Raw genomic sequence first — 18,652 nt, forward strand, 5'->3', positions numbered from 1 at the left:
TGCGGAGAAATGATTCAACTTAGAGAATAATTTTAAGTTAAAATTTGAACGGTGTCTTTTGACACCTCTTGATAGGAATAGTGTTAATCATCCAATTTTATAATTTACTCCCAATTTAAATACATGATGATTAATCGTCCAATTTTATACTTTATTTCCAATTTCAATGTACGGTCATTAATCGTCCAATTTTATAATTTCCCTCCAATTCAAATACGTGGTGATTAATCGTCCATAAATCCAGATTTAAGGGTCCCAAAGAATTAATTGAAGAAAAATCATTAATACAATGATTGTCAATAAAACAGAAGAAGAATAACCGTAGAACTATAAGAACTGAGATATCGGTTTTAGTTAACATTGAAAGCAACGAAGCTTGAGCTCGGTCTAGTGAATTTAGTTTTCACGTTGCTTGATCGCTTCTCCGTTTACGTCTTTAGAAACCCTTCGACATAAATCGACGAGATTTGTTGTCTGCACGACAAGGTTTAATCGAATTCCCGATAATGCGACTTTTTGTCGCTCTTTTTTTTATTCATTAGGCTTCTTTTCTTTTCGATCGCCTTCTCCGCTCAATTTCGTCGAGTTTTTAAACATTTTATACTTCAGAAGAGTTGGATATTAATTATGTCGAAGAACACTTACAATGTTTTAGAAAATTTGCATTTCAATTGTGTCTAAGTAAACCTTTGATAATTAAAAAAAGTTGGGTATCAATTATACCAAAGAAAACCTTTTATGTTTGTAAAAATTAGTAATAGCACAGGAAATTCAAAAAATTATAGTAGAAGTATTAGTAGAATTTTTTATATGTTGAATTTTAATTATATTGAATAACACTTTCGATATTTTAGAAAAATTGGATTTCAATTATGTCAAGAAAAAATTGTTGGTATTTTAGAAATATTGGGTTTCAAATATACCAAAGAACACCTTTGATATTTTAGAAAAGTTTGAATATCAATCTACCTAAGTAAATCTTTGATATTTCAGAAAAGATGAATTTCGATAGGGTATCGAGACCATCTTCACTATTTTAGAGAATGAAACGATTTTAGTTGTATCTTTGTTTTCTTTTTTAGAACCCGCTAAAAGGATTTATCTTCCTATCGCCAGAGGGTTTGCGTTTTCAATTAAACTTTAGTTACTTCGTTTGATGCGTTTCGATTGAAAGGAGCCGGGATCTAAAAACGAGCTTCCAAGCAATTTATTAAAAGAAACGGAATTCGCTAACTCGCTTTAACGCAGTTTTTGTTTGAAAATTTTAAATACAAATGTGTTTTTTTATCGAGTTAATTTTGTTGAGCAAGAAATAAAATGAAGTCTGTACCAAGGATAATGTGGCTATAGAAATTATTGTAAGAGATGTAGGGTAAAGTTAAATGTACTATTTTACGCGGTAGGGTTTATAAAAATAATGAAAATATAAAGGGATTTATTATATAGCTTTTTATTATATGTGTTTTTGATGTTCATAGCTTTTTATAGTATTAGTAATTCGCTTTTGTTAATATTTATACAAATTTATCATTTTTAATTTGTAACGTAAAATATATTCATAATATTTTTGTAATAACAAAATTTACTAATTGTTTCATAAAATAAGTATAAATTTCCGTATTAATTACTAAATGCATACATTAAACTAAAAGTTGAGAACTTCTGCTTTAGCGTCAGAACATCTGTATCACATTGTATATGTTTATTTATTCCTCGTTGAGGACGCCATGTTGTTACAATTATTGCTAATTGAGAATGCATTTTCTCTGTTTAATTTCGTGAAACATAACAAAATATTATATATAATTTTGTTTTTAACCAACTTTTAGCATACGAAAGAAATGAGCTTTTTCATATATTAATTATCTTCTTTTTATTTGTATTATTATATTATTGTCATATTCTGGATTTTAAAAATTATTATTTTATCTTTTGTTATATTCTGGATTTTTTAAATTATTCTTTTTATATTCTAGATTCTTTAAATTATTATTATTAAATTTTTGTTTAAAATTATTATTAAATTTTTTATTACATTCCAGATTTTTAAAATTATTATTATAGCTTTTATTCCATTTTCGATTTTCAAAATTATTACTATATCTCTTATTATACTCTACACTCCAAAAAACACATTTTCGACCTGTAAATATCAAATGTCTCAAATTCCAGAATTCCTAAAATTCACAAATCTGTCAATTTTCAAAAAAGATCAAATTTCAAAAATTCTTAAAATCTGGAAATTGTCAAACCTTCAAATTCCGAAGTTCAAATTCCTCAAAAATACCTAACAAAACAGTTTTGATCAAAAAACAATTGGTGTAGTGAACATTAATTTCGAAAACGAATTGTTAGAAACGACGAGCTTCCACTGCAGCGATGAAAAGCGGTATTCGCTTAGCGTCGCGTTCTTATTATTCATTAAATCCTCTTTTTATGACCGCGGTACCTGGTTTTGAAGGATGATCATAAACCACATTTTCCAGTGGCCGTTTCCATTGTCTTTGCCCACCGCGTTCAAGTGCGAAGCAAAAGAAGAAACCGGTAAGCCACTTTATTCAATTAAATCGTTTTAAAATAATTTTATTCTGTAGTTTCGAGGGAATTTGCAAAACCGGTATTTGTCGAGTTCGATTATGTTTTGCTGTAATCGAATTCTGCGAAAAGAACAATGATATTATAAAAGTTGTATGAATGGAAATATGCAACAAGAAGTAAACAATAGGCAGGAAAATGAAATTCGTGTGGTTTGTTACGTATCTGAATCGATCGTTGTTGATGCGATATTGTTTTTCAGGATTCTGATTAAAAGGGAAACCGTGCTTTCAATAAAAGCGAAAATATGTAGTTTACGAATGGTAACAAGAAAACAACAAGAAACACCGTTCTGGAATAATCCTTGCATTGGATTTTCAAATCCCAATTGATTTCCAATTGCAACTGGTGCAAAAATAGAAATGCGGGATGCAGTCATTTTTTTATGCGAAACAAGCGATGGTTATGAAGATTATTAATAACAGGAACATAAATTTCGAGTGATAGTGTGATGTAAATTTGTAAATTGATAAAATAGTAAATTGGTAGATGAATAAATTGATGAAGTGGTGAATTCATACAGTAAATAATTTATTATATTGATAAATGAGTAAAATGGTAAATTAGTGAAGAAATAAATTCATGAATTACTGAATTGATAGATTGATAAATTTATGAAATGATGCATTGATAGATTAATAAATTAGTAAATTGATAAATTAATGAATAGATAAATTGGCAAACTGATAAATTGATAGATTGACAATTGGTAGATTGATAAATTGATAAATAAGAAAATTGATGAATTGATAAATCAATAAATTGGTGAATTGACAAATTGTTAAATTGATAGATTGATAAATTAATGGATTGATAAAGTGATAGATTGACAGATCAATGAATTGATAGATCGATAAATTAGTGAATTGATAATATTATGAATCAGTAAATTGATAAATCGATAAATTGATAGATTAATAAATTGATAAATTAGTGAATTGATAAAATTATGAATCAGTAAATTGATAAATCAATAAATTGGTGGATTGACAAACTGATGAATTAATAAATTGGTGAATCGATCAATTGAAAAATCGATAAATCAGTAAACTGTTACATTCGAAAACTAAAAAATTGGTAAACCGTGTAAATTTGAAAAATAACACTGCATAAATTAACAAATTTTATAAATTAGAAACGTGCAGATTTCAAGGTTTGAAAATTACGAATGCGTTAATTTAAAAATTTGGATATTAATACTACATTAATTTGTAAATTCGTAAATTAGAAACGTGCAGATTTGAAGGTTTGAAAATGACCAATGTGTCAATTTAAAAATTTGACAATTGACACTTCATAAATTTGAAAATCTAAAAATTACCTCTGCGTAAATTTGAAAATCTGAAAATCATCTCAGCCTAAATTTGCAAATCTCAAAATTGCGATTACGCAAATTAAAAAATGAAGAATCTTCGATCTCCTTGAAGCGAAAATTCGTAAATCCGAGAATTCGGTAACTGGCAAGATATATTATTCCACGGCACGACAAAATTGCTGGGAGGAACGGTGCGCGTATTGTACCTACGTAAATACCTCAGTTAGAAGTTCGGCAAATTTCTCGCAACAACAACGATCTCGAAACGCGACTGCTCTTTAGCACGGGCTGTTCATTGTTCTTCCCGTTAAACGTCTTCATGGGGCTTAGAATCGCACCGAGTGCAACCGGTGCATTCGTCGAACCGCATTCACGCAGAACTCGCACCTGGCTGCTGGCCAACGTTACGTAACGCATTAATTCACAGACTCGCCGGATTTGCATGCTTTAGTAGCCATGGATCGTCTCCGGACCACGTTGTTCGGCTTAGTTTTCGATAATTGCATCGCGCGTTTCGCTCGATAGTCGACAAAGTGGATTAAATGTGCTCAGGGACCGATTAATCGCGAGCAAGACACGCGAACGTCCGATCGATCGACGTTAATTGACGATGAACCAATGGACAAACATCTTCGAAGAATTGCATCGTTTGAATCGTTTCTGGGATAAACTTAGTAGCGAGTTATTTAACCGTTTCATTACTGCACGTTCGAATCAAGAACACGCGGTGTGAATCAATGATGGCCGTCTGCATCGTATGTGGACGCGCTAATGGCTAGTTGTCAACTTTTTAAATTGAGCATTTTTCATTTTTGTGCTTATTTATTTGTCCATTTCTACGTTTACGAGTTTGAAAATTTTACACTAGCAAAAGTAAGATTCACATTTATATTTATTTATTTTTACTTTATTAACAAACTGTATTTATATTTATAAAAAAACGTTACATAAAAAATTACGTTGAAATTATAATTATATTTACAGAAAAAATTACATTACAAGTGCCATTTTATTTAAATAAAAAATAATACCAAAATTATGTTTATGTTTATAAATATAAATACAGAATTTTCCAATTTTGTGAATTTGTAACTTCTACAATTTTCCAATTTGTCAATTTTTAATGTGAACTAATTTCTTACCAATTAAACAATTTTTATTTTAATTTTAACAGTAGCTAATTTATTTTACAATATTTTTTTTGAAATTTTGTAAATGTAAAAAATTCCACACATTAAAAATATTTTCTTGATAAAACAAATTTTTTATCAAACAGCTAATTTTTATTTTAATTTCAACGAGAACAATTTATTTATATTATATCTTAATTTAAAGTACTTTTAAATGTAATTTTAAAAAATGATTAATTGAAAATAATATTAAGTTAAGAATCCGCTACCCTATCATATAATTTATAATTTTATAATGAACGTGTAATTTCATAAATAATATCAATACTTCCTTCCGTAGTGTCTGCTGTTTGGCCAATAATTGAAAACGCCATACTCGAGTGAATTTCTCATCGCGGACAACAAACGAGCAATTTGCATTCCGGTGCTTTCAACTGCGAGTCCATTTAACTATTCAAAGTAGTCACGAAGAGAATTAAAACTTCCACCAGTTTGATTCAAGTCTCTCCTAACTTTTCAAGACAAAGTTCATTATGTCCGCGTCGTATCAGTTAAACCACGTGTAAATTGATTTCCTTTTATTTGCCCTTTAAGATGAAAATAATTTTCAATATATTTAACAATTAATATTACAGAAACACACATCATACACCACTTGTTCCACTACAATTTATTTCTTCTGTTTATTTTAAATATAGTTTCAGTTATTTGTATATGGTTGTAGAGAATAAATCTCTCCTCTATCTCCTAGAGGGTTTTTGAATGTCGCGCGGAAATGTGTTAAACCGTTACCCCGCCCCCCTATTGTTTTTTATGTCGCGTCCGTTGCAACAGAAGCCGAGTATAAGAGCCGAAATAATAAAGTACGTATCAAGAAAAGTCGCGTCCACTTAAAACACCTTATATTTCGACTAATATTCAAATAAAATATAACGGTTGATGTCGATTAAATTTTAGTAATAAAAATGTACTTACCAGTGTATCGGGTATTTGGCATGTAGGAGAAGACCATTTCCGTCCGATTGAACAATGTCATGAATAAATGGTATTTTCCTTCTGCACTTGAACGAGGCATCGTCGTTCCGTCTATGAGTCTGTTGCATTTTGATGCGTTTGTGCTGCATATTGCCATCAACAGCAACAGAAAATTGCAAACGTCCTTCAAGCGCTTTATCCTCTGCAAAAAACGATAGAATTCTGGTGTATTAAAAGCGCACGTAACTGAAGAAGTTGAGAACCGCTGAGTTAACGAATGGGGAAAGCTGCAAGTGATTTTCTGAATGAATTATACGTTCCTCTGTTGTTTTTATTAATTCTGAAAGTCACGGCTCGCGAGAAAATTGTCTAAAACTGGCGCAGTAAATAAGAATGATGCGTCACGGGCGGGATTAGGATCGGAAACCGATTGACCCAATTTAACCATGAACACCCACAACAGATGGTGGAACACGATGAGTTTTCGTTTCACGTGAATCTGGTGGTTACTTCGTTTTCCTTTTTCCTTCGAAAGGTGGAAAATATTTTCGAAAAATCCTGTGCGAAATTATAAGAAAATAATTAATATTTGTAGTTCATGGTATTTTTTTCTATTATATATTATACATATTTTCTATTATAATATTTTTTTATTATATAAAAATAATAATAAACATAAAATCAGGAAATTTGTATTAAATCAAATAAATTCCTATATAATTTTTGTAACTTCAATACCATATACAGATATCTATACATATAGGTACCATAATTATTCAATTCATTATGGTGTTGCATATCTTGCTAAGAGTATTAAAATAATTTTCCAGATAGTCAAATATAATGTAATAGGAATTAATAATTAGATACAGTTCCTAATTAGTTATTAAATAAATGATTTATTTTATAAATGTATTACTTAAACATACAAATAACAGTTTTCATACAAAAAATTTTCTTAAGAAAAACAATTGTGTGTATAAAAATTGCCAATTCTGATATCAATATTTTTCTGCACTGTAATGTAATGCAACAAAAAGAAAAACCAATGTTTTATCCATAAATTACCCAAACATCTTGCTATCAGTAAATTACTTAAAAATTAAGTGAACTTATAATTTTGTTCCAGTAGTGTATACACGCCATTCAATCGACCGATACAATTTTCTCTTACATAATGACGAGGGTCTGAACGTATCATTGACGTTTGCCTTGATGAAGATCTTGGCCGTGGCGATTGTGACGAATCCGTTTATGCGGCCGAGAAAGAATCAATGTCGTAACCGCATTACGCCAATTACAAGTGGTGATGAGTCACTATCTTTTGCAAAATAAATCTTACATAGGGTAACTGTATCAATAGCTGATACCGCATGACTTTTTTATGAAAAGCAAGAAACAGTAAAAAATAAAGAATATAAAATTTATATTATACACTTAATTTATTAATGAAAAAGAAAAATGTAGATTATAGATGATAAAGACTGAAAAATAGTTCAAAATAACGAGCAAAAAATATTACATTTTCTTAAGTCAACTGCTGGGTTCTTTGCTATTACACAGCAACTCAAAACGAGGTTGAATCATAGATAAACGTACTCGTAGTTCTTCATCTATGGAATATGGTCCATCCCTTTTCTTGTGTGTAATGTTTAGAAATATAGAAAAACCTAGTTCTAACAATTCACTTGACGAAAAGTGTATAAATGTACATAAAGCATCTTCTGCTAGCAGCGGAAATTCATTTTTTACCTCATTCCAAAACTCGAATAAGGTTTTTTCTTTAAATTTCAATTGAAGAGTTTGATTAGCCCAAAGTTTTGTCAATTCCTTTGTTTTTTCCACTGATAAATATTGTCTGGCTTTAGAATTAATTGTAAAGGGATTACAAACCCAACTATATTGAGTCACTTCAAAAGAAGGAAAATATTTTTGTAATTCCTTCTCCAAAGATGAGAGATGATTTGCGATCAAATTAGAAATATCTATATTGGTATCATATGTGCGAGGAAACATTGTAAAGTCCTTTATCTTAACTTTTTCTATCCATACTCTAAGTGTCATCAAAAAGAATTGCAATTTGTCGTTAAATTTAAAAATATTTTCTTGGTCCTTTTCTGTGCTAAATTTGTTTACACACTCAAGAATGTCAACTAGATATGCAAGTTTTGAACACCATTGTTTGTTTTTAATTAACATAGCGAACTTAGGTTTCTCCACCATAAAAATTTTTAATAATTCGCTTCTATTGTCATAAAACTTTGCGAGTATGTTAGTTCTGGACATCCAGCGAGAATAACTATTAAAGATCAATGTTTCAGTATTGTTCCCTGTTTCCTGGCAGAGGACATTGAAAACTTCGTAATCAGCTGGTCTAATTCTAATGTACTTAATCATTTTAACTACTGAATACAGTACATTCTTTAAAGCTCCTGGAATTGTGTATTTTATCAAATATTCTCTACTTGAAAAATTATGCGTAATCTGTATGCAAGGAAAAACTTTCTTCAAGCAACTAACAAAATTCTGTGCAATTTCAATGAATACACAATCTATACAAATTGAAACACAATTTTCCCAACATAGCTTATGCTTTATCAATGTGGTTGTCATAGCACTATAAAATTCAACTATATTTGAGGTCGTAAGTAATTCTGTGGAGGCAAAGAACTGTTGTACGATAGAATCTCCATCTATGAATCTTATGTAACTTAGTACTTGTGAATTTCCAGATACGTCCAATTGAAGAGAAAACTTCTTGTTATGTAATTTTTCAATTAACTGTTTTTGAACATCTGAGGACATCTCTCTTATGCATTGATAAATAGAATGATTTGACAATGGTACATTCATTATTTTCTCTGCATTGTTTCCAAACATGCATTTAACTATTTCTTTACAAGCAGGTAGAATCAAAGTTTCTGAAATCGTATAAGGCTGCACTTTATCGACAATCATTTTAGCTACTTTGTAACTTACTATTTGTTTGTTCTGAATCATTTCTACTGTCTGGTCCACTGATTGTATCTTTAAATGATGCAAATTACTAAAATAATCGTATAGTAATTTACTTATTAAATTACCATGTAAATTAATAAAGTGTTTCTTTGATTCTTTTACAATCATACTATTGTTTTTTAATTTTTGACCGCATACAAGACATTCAAAAACATGGTCATCCAATGCTGCAAATCCATAGTTTAAAGCAGACTCACAACACTCGTATGTATCATCAAATAACGAAAATTTCGGGAAAGAGCAAAATGTCTGAAGATCATTTGATGTGGAAGAGGTAAACTTTTTGTTATAATTGAAACTGGCACTTTTAATATAATTTGCCATGTTAAACAATTATATGAATTTATAATTCTAAAATCTTGTAACAAAACGAGAAACAAACTGAAGACATACGCCGCCAAACGGTGCTACATTACTTTACACACGATGCAAGTGTGTTGATCGTCAGTGTTGATCGCCTTTTGTTCCCTAGAGACATTGTGATTAATCTTTGAACTTCACATTTTAGCAGAAATATCTAGATAGTTAAAAAAATGAAAAAAACATGCTATCAAATATCAAGTTTCCAAAATATATATTCATTTGCGGAGAATACCCGATAATCAAGGGATCTTATAGATATAATAGAGTGGGGAATTAACTTTTAATTGACTTTGGGGGCCTCATGCGGTAAAACTGAAAAATTTAAGGTGACCGTTGCCTCTACATGATACTTTATAGGAGAGAGGCGCTTCTTTTTACTTTTCATATTCAAGATTGACAATGTCGTGTAATCGTTAGTGATGCATCGTGTTCAGGCGTAATTTACATACATATAACGTGTTTTAATTATGTAATAAGTGTGTATTGTATAACGATGAATTCGGTGGATAACGGACGGTTTGAAATGCGAAATGTCACTTTGTCGGATGCCACCTTCTATTAAATTAGAATACGAGTATTCCACGGAGAAGCACGTGAGTGCCGGACACCGAAGCGTCGCCAACACGTGCGAGAAAACGTGTGTTCGTACTACTTTGCTTCTCGTACACTCGAGCGCAATGTAGGCTTCTTTTGGGTGACGTACATATGTATGTACATATGGCAATTTTTTATTTTCCAAACTTTCGTATTCTTCAATTTTTTAATTTTTTCGAGTTGGAATTTTCAAATTTTCAAGTTCCCAAATCATTTCCAAACTTAATTTTTACATTTTCAAATTTCGTAACTTTACAATTTACTAAATTTTTGAATTTTTAAATTACTAAATTTTTATTATATTTCCAATTTTCCAAATTTTTAGTTTTTCAAATTTCTAAATTTCACGTATATAGATCCACAAATTTTTTTCTTCTCAATTTCACAATTCGTCTCTAAACTTCTTAATTATCAAAAATTCCTAGAAATGAACAAATGAAATGTCATTCTAGGTATTAGTTATAATTTTCCCTAGGCAAGCCAGATTTGCTATTGACTGTACGCTTACACGTACATACGTACTACTGGCTGAGTCATCTTGGCAAATGTGCAATTGAAACGAGCCCACGCGATTTCTTGGCGCCTTTTCGTTTTCTTCTTTGTTTCTCGGCGCCATACTACGGATAGCTGTGATTGCGTTAGTAACATATCGTTACCAGTGATAGAAGTGATATCAATTCGATATTTATTGACTGTATAAACATTTTAAGTATCATAACAAACTTAGGAACATTTTCAAGTTTGGAAATTAGAAAATTTAAAAATATGGAAAATTGAAAATTGATACACGTAAAAATGTAGAAAATTGAACATTTTCATGTAAAAATTTAGAAAATTGAAAATTGATGTATGTAAAAGTTTAGAAATTCAGAAATTTAAAAAATTGAAAATTGATAAATATAAAAATTTAGGACGCTAAAGTGTTAAAAATGGATGAACTTAGAAATATCAATTTTTTATAATTTAAAATTGATAAATATATAAATTTTGAAATTGGAAAAATTGAAAATTGATAAAAGTATAAATTTTGAAATTGCAATTGATAAATGTGGAATTTTAGAGATTTGTAGAACTTGAATCATGAAAAAATTTAGGGACTTGAACTGAAAACTGATGAATGTAGAAAGTTAGAAATTTATAAAATTGAAAATCAATAAATGTAGAAAATTAGAAATTTGTAAAATTGATAAATATAGAAATTTAAGTATGCAGAGAACTGAAAATTAAAGAGCATACAAAGTGTGAAATGTGAAGAACTAAAAGCTAACAAATACAAAAATGAAAAGTGTAGAAATTTAGAGAATCAAAATTTGAAAAATATAAGAATGTAGAAATCGAAATTGAAAAGGGAACCTGAAGAATTGAAAATTTAGAAATTTAAAAAATAGAAACTTCAAAATCTGAAGAATGGAAAATTTGCAAATTTAAATTGATAAATGTAGAAATTTAGAAATCATAAAAATTAAAAATTTAGAAATGCTAAAAATAAAAAATGCATAAATTTTCAGATTTAGGAACAACACAAATTCTTAATTTTCCAAATGTTCAAGTTTTCAAATGATCAAAACGTATAGATAACAATGCTATTGTAATGAACCGATAAAAGGGTATCGATAGTTTTTGAGAGTCTTAGGCGAAGGAGGTGCATATAAGGCAGAGTATTTGATTCGTCCTGGCATTCTGCCATTCACGTTGTATCCTCGACCGCAGTGCAACGGCAGGAATTTAAACAATACCTGGCTAAGCCACGAGACCATGATTTTCCTGTCTCATTACTCCACAGTTTACGCAACTCTGTTCACGAATTCCATTGGCATTCGACGTGGGTTCCCATTTTCACGAATCACCTACCCACCATCCCCGTTCCACTCGTTAACTTCTTTTCACGTCATGCTGCACGAACGGGGTAACATATATTCGTTAAACTTTCATATTTACAATAGCGAAGTGTGAGCCTCGTTTCTTTTGTTTTTTTCGTTCACCAAAGGGTTAGTATTGTTTGTGCATGTAATTTACGCCGGAAAATTTGATACGTTTCTGAAGGCAAAAATAAGAGCCGACGGGGGACAAAGCTTTGATTAAATTTTAATTATCTGGTGCTACTAATGGAAAAAAGGTAGTGCATTAAAAACCATTGCTATGAGATTTAATATTTGAAATTAGAAGGAATTAGTGCTAGTTTTTATAAGAATCGTATAATTAGGGTTTGGTTAGGTAGAATATTAATAACGTTATTAGCTGATTCTAATCTTTTACTGTAGTTTGATTAGTAGAGTACAAAGTTTTGACTAAATTTTAATTATCTGATGCTACTGAAGAAAAGAAGATATTGCATTTAAAATTGTTACTATGAGATTTAATATTTGAAATTAATTGGAAGAAAAAATTAGTGGTAGTTTTTATAATACGAATCGTGTAACTGGGATTTTTGGTTAGGTTAGGACATTAGTAACTTTAGTTGATTCAAATCTTACTGTACTTTGATTAGTGGAGTACAAAGCTTTGATTTAATTTTATTTATCTGCTACTAATGAAAAAATTATTACATTAGAAATTGTTACTAATAAATTTAGTATTTAAAATTAAAAAAAGGAATTAATGTAGTTTTTATGATAAGAATAGTATAACTAGAATTTTTCATCGAGTTAGAAAATTAATAACTTTATTAGTCATTCTAACCTCTTACCGTACTTTGATGACGCACTCACGACGCACACGCGATGCATTCCTTTTTATAAATTTTATTCGTGTTTTTAATACGCTTCAAATTGAAGCTTAAGATTAATTATAACTTGTGTAGCGAAGGACCACTAAATATGAACTGAATGCGACATTTTAACTTTATGTGTTTTAATATTATAGCAGTGAATGGCTGATATATGTGAGGAATAAATCAGAGGGCAAAGGGTTAATAATGGTGGCGTCTGACATCGGACTACGTGGATTTCAGGAAATATCGAAATTTTAATATTTGCAAATATTAATATCTGGGAATTTATAATTTTTGAAGCATTTGGAAAATTAATTCGAGAAACTGGGAATTTGGAAATATTGGAATTTTAATGTTTGAGAATGAAAGTATTTGAAAGTTTATAATTTTTTAAATATTTAGGAAATTAATTTAGGAAATTGGGAATTTACAAATACTGAGGTTTGAAAATTTATAATTTTTTAAATATTTGAGAAATTAATTTGGGAAATTGGAAATTTGGAAATATTGGAATTTTATAGTTTGAGAATGAAAGTATTTGAAAGTCTATAATTTTTTAAATATTTGAGAAATTAATTGGGGTAATTGGAAATTTGGAAATATTAAAATTTTATAGTTTGAATGTAAGTATTTGCAAATTACTAATTACTGAAATATTTAGTTAATTAATTTGGGAAATTGGGATATAACAAAAAATTCGTCTACATAATTCTTTTCAACAATTTTTAAACATTATAAAGAAAATTCGGTAGTATTTATTGAAGTGTAGAATTAGTTTTTAATGGTACCGAATATTTGTTTATTTAACAAAGGGTTAATACGGTATTAATTTCATAAAGCAATAAATAAATAACGTTCAATAATTACAGTTATGACATGCCACATTAATTAAATATGTCCATTTTAATTGCATCGTGAATATATTATTATTGCTTTTACTCGGATGCGATAAAATTGCACCAAAATGCATTGAACAATATATTAATTTGCTAGAAGATGCATTAACATCGAAATTGTGTTAATTAAATGCTCAACAGGCTGAGGTTAAACATTTAGTTCGATTATTCCTCTTGTACGAATAATATTATCACATTTATTATTTTTTCATTTTTAAATTTTCAAATTTCTAATATTCTATATTAACAAATTTTTATAACTTTTAATCTTGAAATTTTCAAGTTTTTGAATGTTCAAATTTTTTAATTCTTAAATTGTGAAATTTTTGTATGGTCAAGTTTATTATTTTTTGTTATCAAAACATCAAAGTTTAAAATTTTCAAATGATCAAATTAATAAAGTTTCAAACTTGCAAATTTTTAAATTACTAAATTTTAAAATTATCAAAGTAACAAAATATCAAACCTCTAAATTTTCAAACTTCCAAATAGTCAAATTATCAAATTAACAAAGTCACAAACCTTAAAATTTTCAAATTTCCAAAAATTGAAATTTCAAAATTATTCAATTATTAAATGTTCAAATAATCATATTACCAAATCTTTGGATTATCAAATTTTTTAATAATCATACTCCTCAATTTTTATCTAACCAAATTTCTAAAATTCCAGATTGAAATTAAATTATTATAATCAAAATTAAATTTCCAAGTTGCCAAATTTTGAAACTGCCAAATTTACAAATTTTCAAACTATCGAATTTGTTTCTAAAATACAAAATCACCTCTTTATTTTGAAAAAAAAAAAATGAAGGTAATAAAAGTAGATAAAAATTACCTAAAAATAAAATAAAATAACCTAAGAGTGCAAAATAAAAAAGAATCGTCAATTAGTGCAATATTTTGAAATGAAATGCAAATATCTCGCAATAACGAAGAAGACTTGTCCCACTTTCAAAGTAAACGGCTCGAACGTTAGTAATGTTCGCGAAAAAATATTTTTCGTCAGGACATGGCGCTTACGTTAGATACATTAACCCTATCTCTGCTGCAACCCCACGGTATAACGCTTTCTACGAGGGACAATAATTCAAGAAGATAGAAAACTCTTTTGTGTCCCAAAGAACTTTCAGTTCTAAAGAGCATATTGAATTTTTTCTAGCCGAATTGGGGGTAGAGGCTGATTACCCCTATTATGCGACAGTGGGCGAGGAAACGAATGAAGCGGAATAAAAAGAAAGAATGGAAGGGAAAGAGGCTTCAGGGATTCCGTCGAGCCGAGTGAAACTGCGAACGACAGATGTGAGGACTGCCAATACGTCATTCGAATGTCAATAAGTCGAGGATGGAAGATTTCTAGCCCGCAAATGGCAGCAATATTTCTAGGGACATCGTTATGGGGTGCGATCTGCCAATATTTGGTTATTACATATTAACACTTTGACGATCGAACATTTTGCTGTTGAGACTCTTTTGCTTCTATGTTTCTTTTTTGCAGGTTTGGAAAGTGTTAACTCCAGAAAGGTGGAGCTAACTTACAATTAGAGTAAGTTGTTTGTAGATCTGTGTAAAGACATCAAAGGACTTCGAAGACATGTATGAAGACACGACAAGATCACTGTTTTTTTCATTCATGACCCGTTGAATATTCACTGTTTTCTTCATGAATTCCATTCGCGAGCATTGTCCATATATTTTTAATCATATTTATATTCGCCAAATGTGACGTACATTTTAACGTTTAAATAGTGCGATTCAGTAATGTGTATCATTAATTGTATAAACTCTTTTACGTGTTGTCCATTATTTAGTCGTTTTTATAGTGAATTTCGTATTTAAATTTGTGGTCTTCATCGTCCAATTTTATATTGTACTTCTAATTTAAATATGTGGTTATTGGTCAGTTTTATAGTTTACTTGCAATTTAAGTACATGGAAGTTAATCCTCCAATTTTATAGTTTACATCCAATTTAAGAATGTGATGATTCATCCTCCAATATCATAGTCTATTTCCAAGTTAAATATGTGATCATTAATTGTTCAATTTTATAATTCACTTCAAACTTAAATATGTAATCATTAACACTATTTCTATCACGATTATGTGATACCTATTTCGACCCAAAGGTGTCTTTTGACGCCCCTCCGTTTGAATACAAATAATTGCAAAAACTTGGGATTTCAAATTATCAAATATGGATAATTTCAGGAATATATCGATGCGTTTTTATTAGAGATTATCAGGTTGTAAATTTTAGCTTAATTCATCAATCTACAAAATACATATAAATATAGCGGTGTACAGTAAAATGCAACATGGCGTGACATAAGCGAATATCAAAGTTATGCCGCAACTCCTGTAGTTTCCGTTATAACTGAAATCAGAATTCTCTAATCACATTATAATTGATATGATGCTGCAAAATGGTGTTAATATTTGTATGTAAAATGCTTAAAAATTAAGCACTGTCATGAAATTCTTAAGGTGTGAAAACCTCCTGGTAGAAATAAGTATACCATATGCACATTTGTAGACCTAAATGAGCTGGAAGAAAATGATGTCGCCGAATTAATTTAACAACTATTGTATGAAAGGTCAAAAAATTAATTGTGGAGAAATGATTCAACTTAGAGAATAATTTTAAGTTAAAATTTGAACGGTGTCTTTTGACATCTCTTGATAGGAATAGTGTTAATCATCCAATTTTATAATTTACTCCCAATTTAAATACGTGATGATTAATCGTCCAATTTTATACTTTATTTCCAATTTCAATATGTGGTCATTAATCGTGTAATTTTATAATTTCTCTCTAATTCAAATACGTGGTGATTAATCCATAAATCCAGATTCAAGGGTCCTGAGGAATTAATTGACACCTCTTGATTGAAATAGTGTTAAATAAATAATTATAAGTCATCTTTCGAGTGCAGAGAACATATTCCAGGCCCACGAGATTGAAAAAAATAAAAGCTGAAGTTGTACCAAATTTTCATCAAAATTAAATTAAATTAAATTGTCAAAGGTTCGTCGGTTAAATAAATTCCACCCTTGTTTAACCGCATCATAAAGTAATGTAAATATTGGTCACTGGTTTGATAGCATTTGTAGCAAACACTAGACCGAATATTGGCTAACGATCAGGTATCGACGAAACAAATCAACATTAACCAATATTGGATGGAATATAACATTGGCCAATGTTTGCCGAACGCTATTCGAGTCTATGCAAGTTGTGTTTATAAACTATGAATGTTATGAACAAGAATTTCGTGAACCAGATTCTGATTACGTATCGATTGGTATTAGACCAATATTAATTTGTATCTAGAATCAACTATTCGTAATTGAATAGCTCTGAACAGATCGATAGCTATAAAAATGTGAATACTTATAATATTCGGAGAAAATGCAATTATTGTTATGACTGAAATATTAATTTCATTAATTATTCTATTATTGATAATAAAAATTATTCTTGATATTAATTATTGACAATAATATATTAATTTTTATTTAAAATATATTAAATTGGTAAATATATGAATGGTTTCATAGCATTCTTTATAGTTTCATAGCTTAATACTAAAACTACCAAAGCACTCAAATTACCTGTAAAGTTTTTTATTACAAATTACAAAATTTTTTAACTTCATTTCCTTGAAATCTACGTTCACTTTTATTGAAAAAAAAAATGTAACTGGATGTTAATGTATGTATTGTTGTCTGTTTATTTATCTTTCAGTGCCATTATTGATTTCAAATGAAATGTTATGAAAAATTATACGCTAGTAGGTTTATTGCTTACAATATCAATAATTAATATTAATAATAGATATTTGCAAAGCAGTGTAAATTAAAACTATCACATAAATAAAATTGTAAATAGTTTATTAAATATCTAAGTAGTTTATAAAAAATAACTACGCAAATTTTCTATTTTTTGTATTTCATTTAATACACCGCACTGCATACAGATATTTGTGTATTTACGTCGGTTTCTAGAAACACAGATTTCCATCTGAACGGAAACGGATATTCCAGGGAAGTCTAATAAGATCTTGATTGCGTTTACTTTTCGAAGGGAGCCACGATTGAACGCAAAATTCAACGAATGAATGTCCAATCGCAAATCAGAGGGAAAACATTGCTGTTGAAATGATTGTTGATGCGGAACAAGAGAAAAGGCAAATTTTCACCGGAACTGAGTTAATTCATTCATTACTTGATCGAAGAAAATTTCTTATCTTGCGATTCATTTGTACAACCGGAAAACGGATGAATCTACGTGGAAAAACGAGCAAAAAATATAGAATAAAATTTCTTTGTAACATAACTTTATTTTAAGGAAAATTGAATGAAACATTTTTTAAGTTTTTGTAAAAAAGTTTGTTCACTGTGTAAAATGTGAGATCAACAAATTTCTTAATTTTACTTAATTTTATTTTTTAATTCTAATATTTATAGTACACTCATATATTTTTATCTTGGTATACATGGTAGTATACATTATTAATATTATTCTTATTATTACTATTAATATTATTAATATTATTCTTACTATTAGTATTACTATTATTAATATTATTATTACTACTGTTATTATTATTATTAATATTAATATCAGTAGTAAGATTATAACATATATTATTTAAATAGCAAGTAACATTTCAAATATTAACACAAAACTCATATTTTCACAAAATTAAGATTTTCTCTCAAGATAATTTATTCAACTAATATTCACTATTCAAATAGCAGTATCAAAATAATAATATTCCTCTAAAAAAAGAATGTCACGAGCCAATAATTTTATTTCCACAGATAATATTTGTATTCATATTTTTAACCATTAAAAATTCAAAGCACTTTAAAACGGTAGTACAAAATTGTAACATCTAAAATACACGCTTCAGTAAACTAAAGAAAATATTTTCTTTCCCGCAACTTCCTCGTCGTAGTTTCTAGAAGGGATACCAGATGAATGGTTTCAACGTAAAATGATTGATGAACGCGATCAAATGGAAGAAAAAGAGTACTTACGACCGTTGTTTT

At 29.1% G+C, this 18,652-nt stretch overlaps 1 protein-coding gene and 1 long non-coding RNA gene across 10 annotated transcripts in view; one reads left to right on the forward strand and one right to left on the reverse strand.

Moving 5' to 3' along the window:
* The window catches only part of LOC100876410 (spondin-1), a 58,960-nt gene that overhangs the window by 34,006 nt on the left and 6,302 nt on the right, over nucleotides 1-18,652 (reverse strand). For all 8 annotated transcript variants that reach the window (XM_076540694.1, XM_076540691.1, XM_076540690.1 and 5 more), the window contains exon 2: nucleotides 6,016-6,217. In XM_076540694.1, the coding sequence (XP_076396809.1) occupies nucleotides 6,016-6,217 (202 nt within the window). The remainder of the gene's footprint in view (nucleotides 1-6,015; nucleotides 6,218-18,652) is intronic.
* Nucleotides 4,102-17,015, forward strand: LOC105662907 (uncharacterized). Of its 2 annotated transcripts, none has more exons than XR_013040723.1 (4): nucleotides 4,102-4,783; nucleotides 5,381-5,903; nucleotides 14,758-15,016; nucleotides 15,094-17,015. It is a non-coding gene; the product is annotated as an uncharacterized LOC105662907 (long non-coding RNA). The 2 variants fall into 2 exon arrangements; XR_001096416.2 differs by having other exon boundaries at nucleotides 4,103-4,783; nucleotides 14,758-14,996.

The sequence above is a fragment of the Megachile rotundata genome, chromosome 15 (assembly GCF_050947335.1).
Source record: "Megachile rotundata isolate GNS110a chromosome 15, iyMegRotu1, whole genome shotgun sequence".
Lineage (NCBI taxonomy): Eukaryota > Metazoa > Arthropoda > Insecta > Hymenoptera > Megachilidae > Megachile > Megachile rotundata.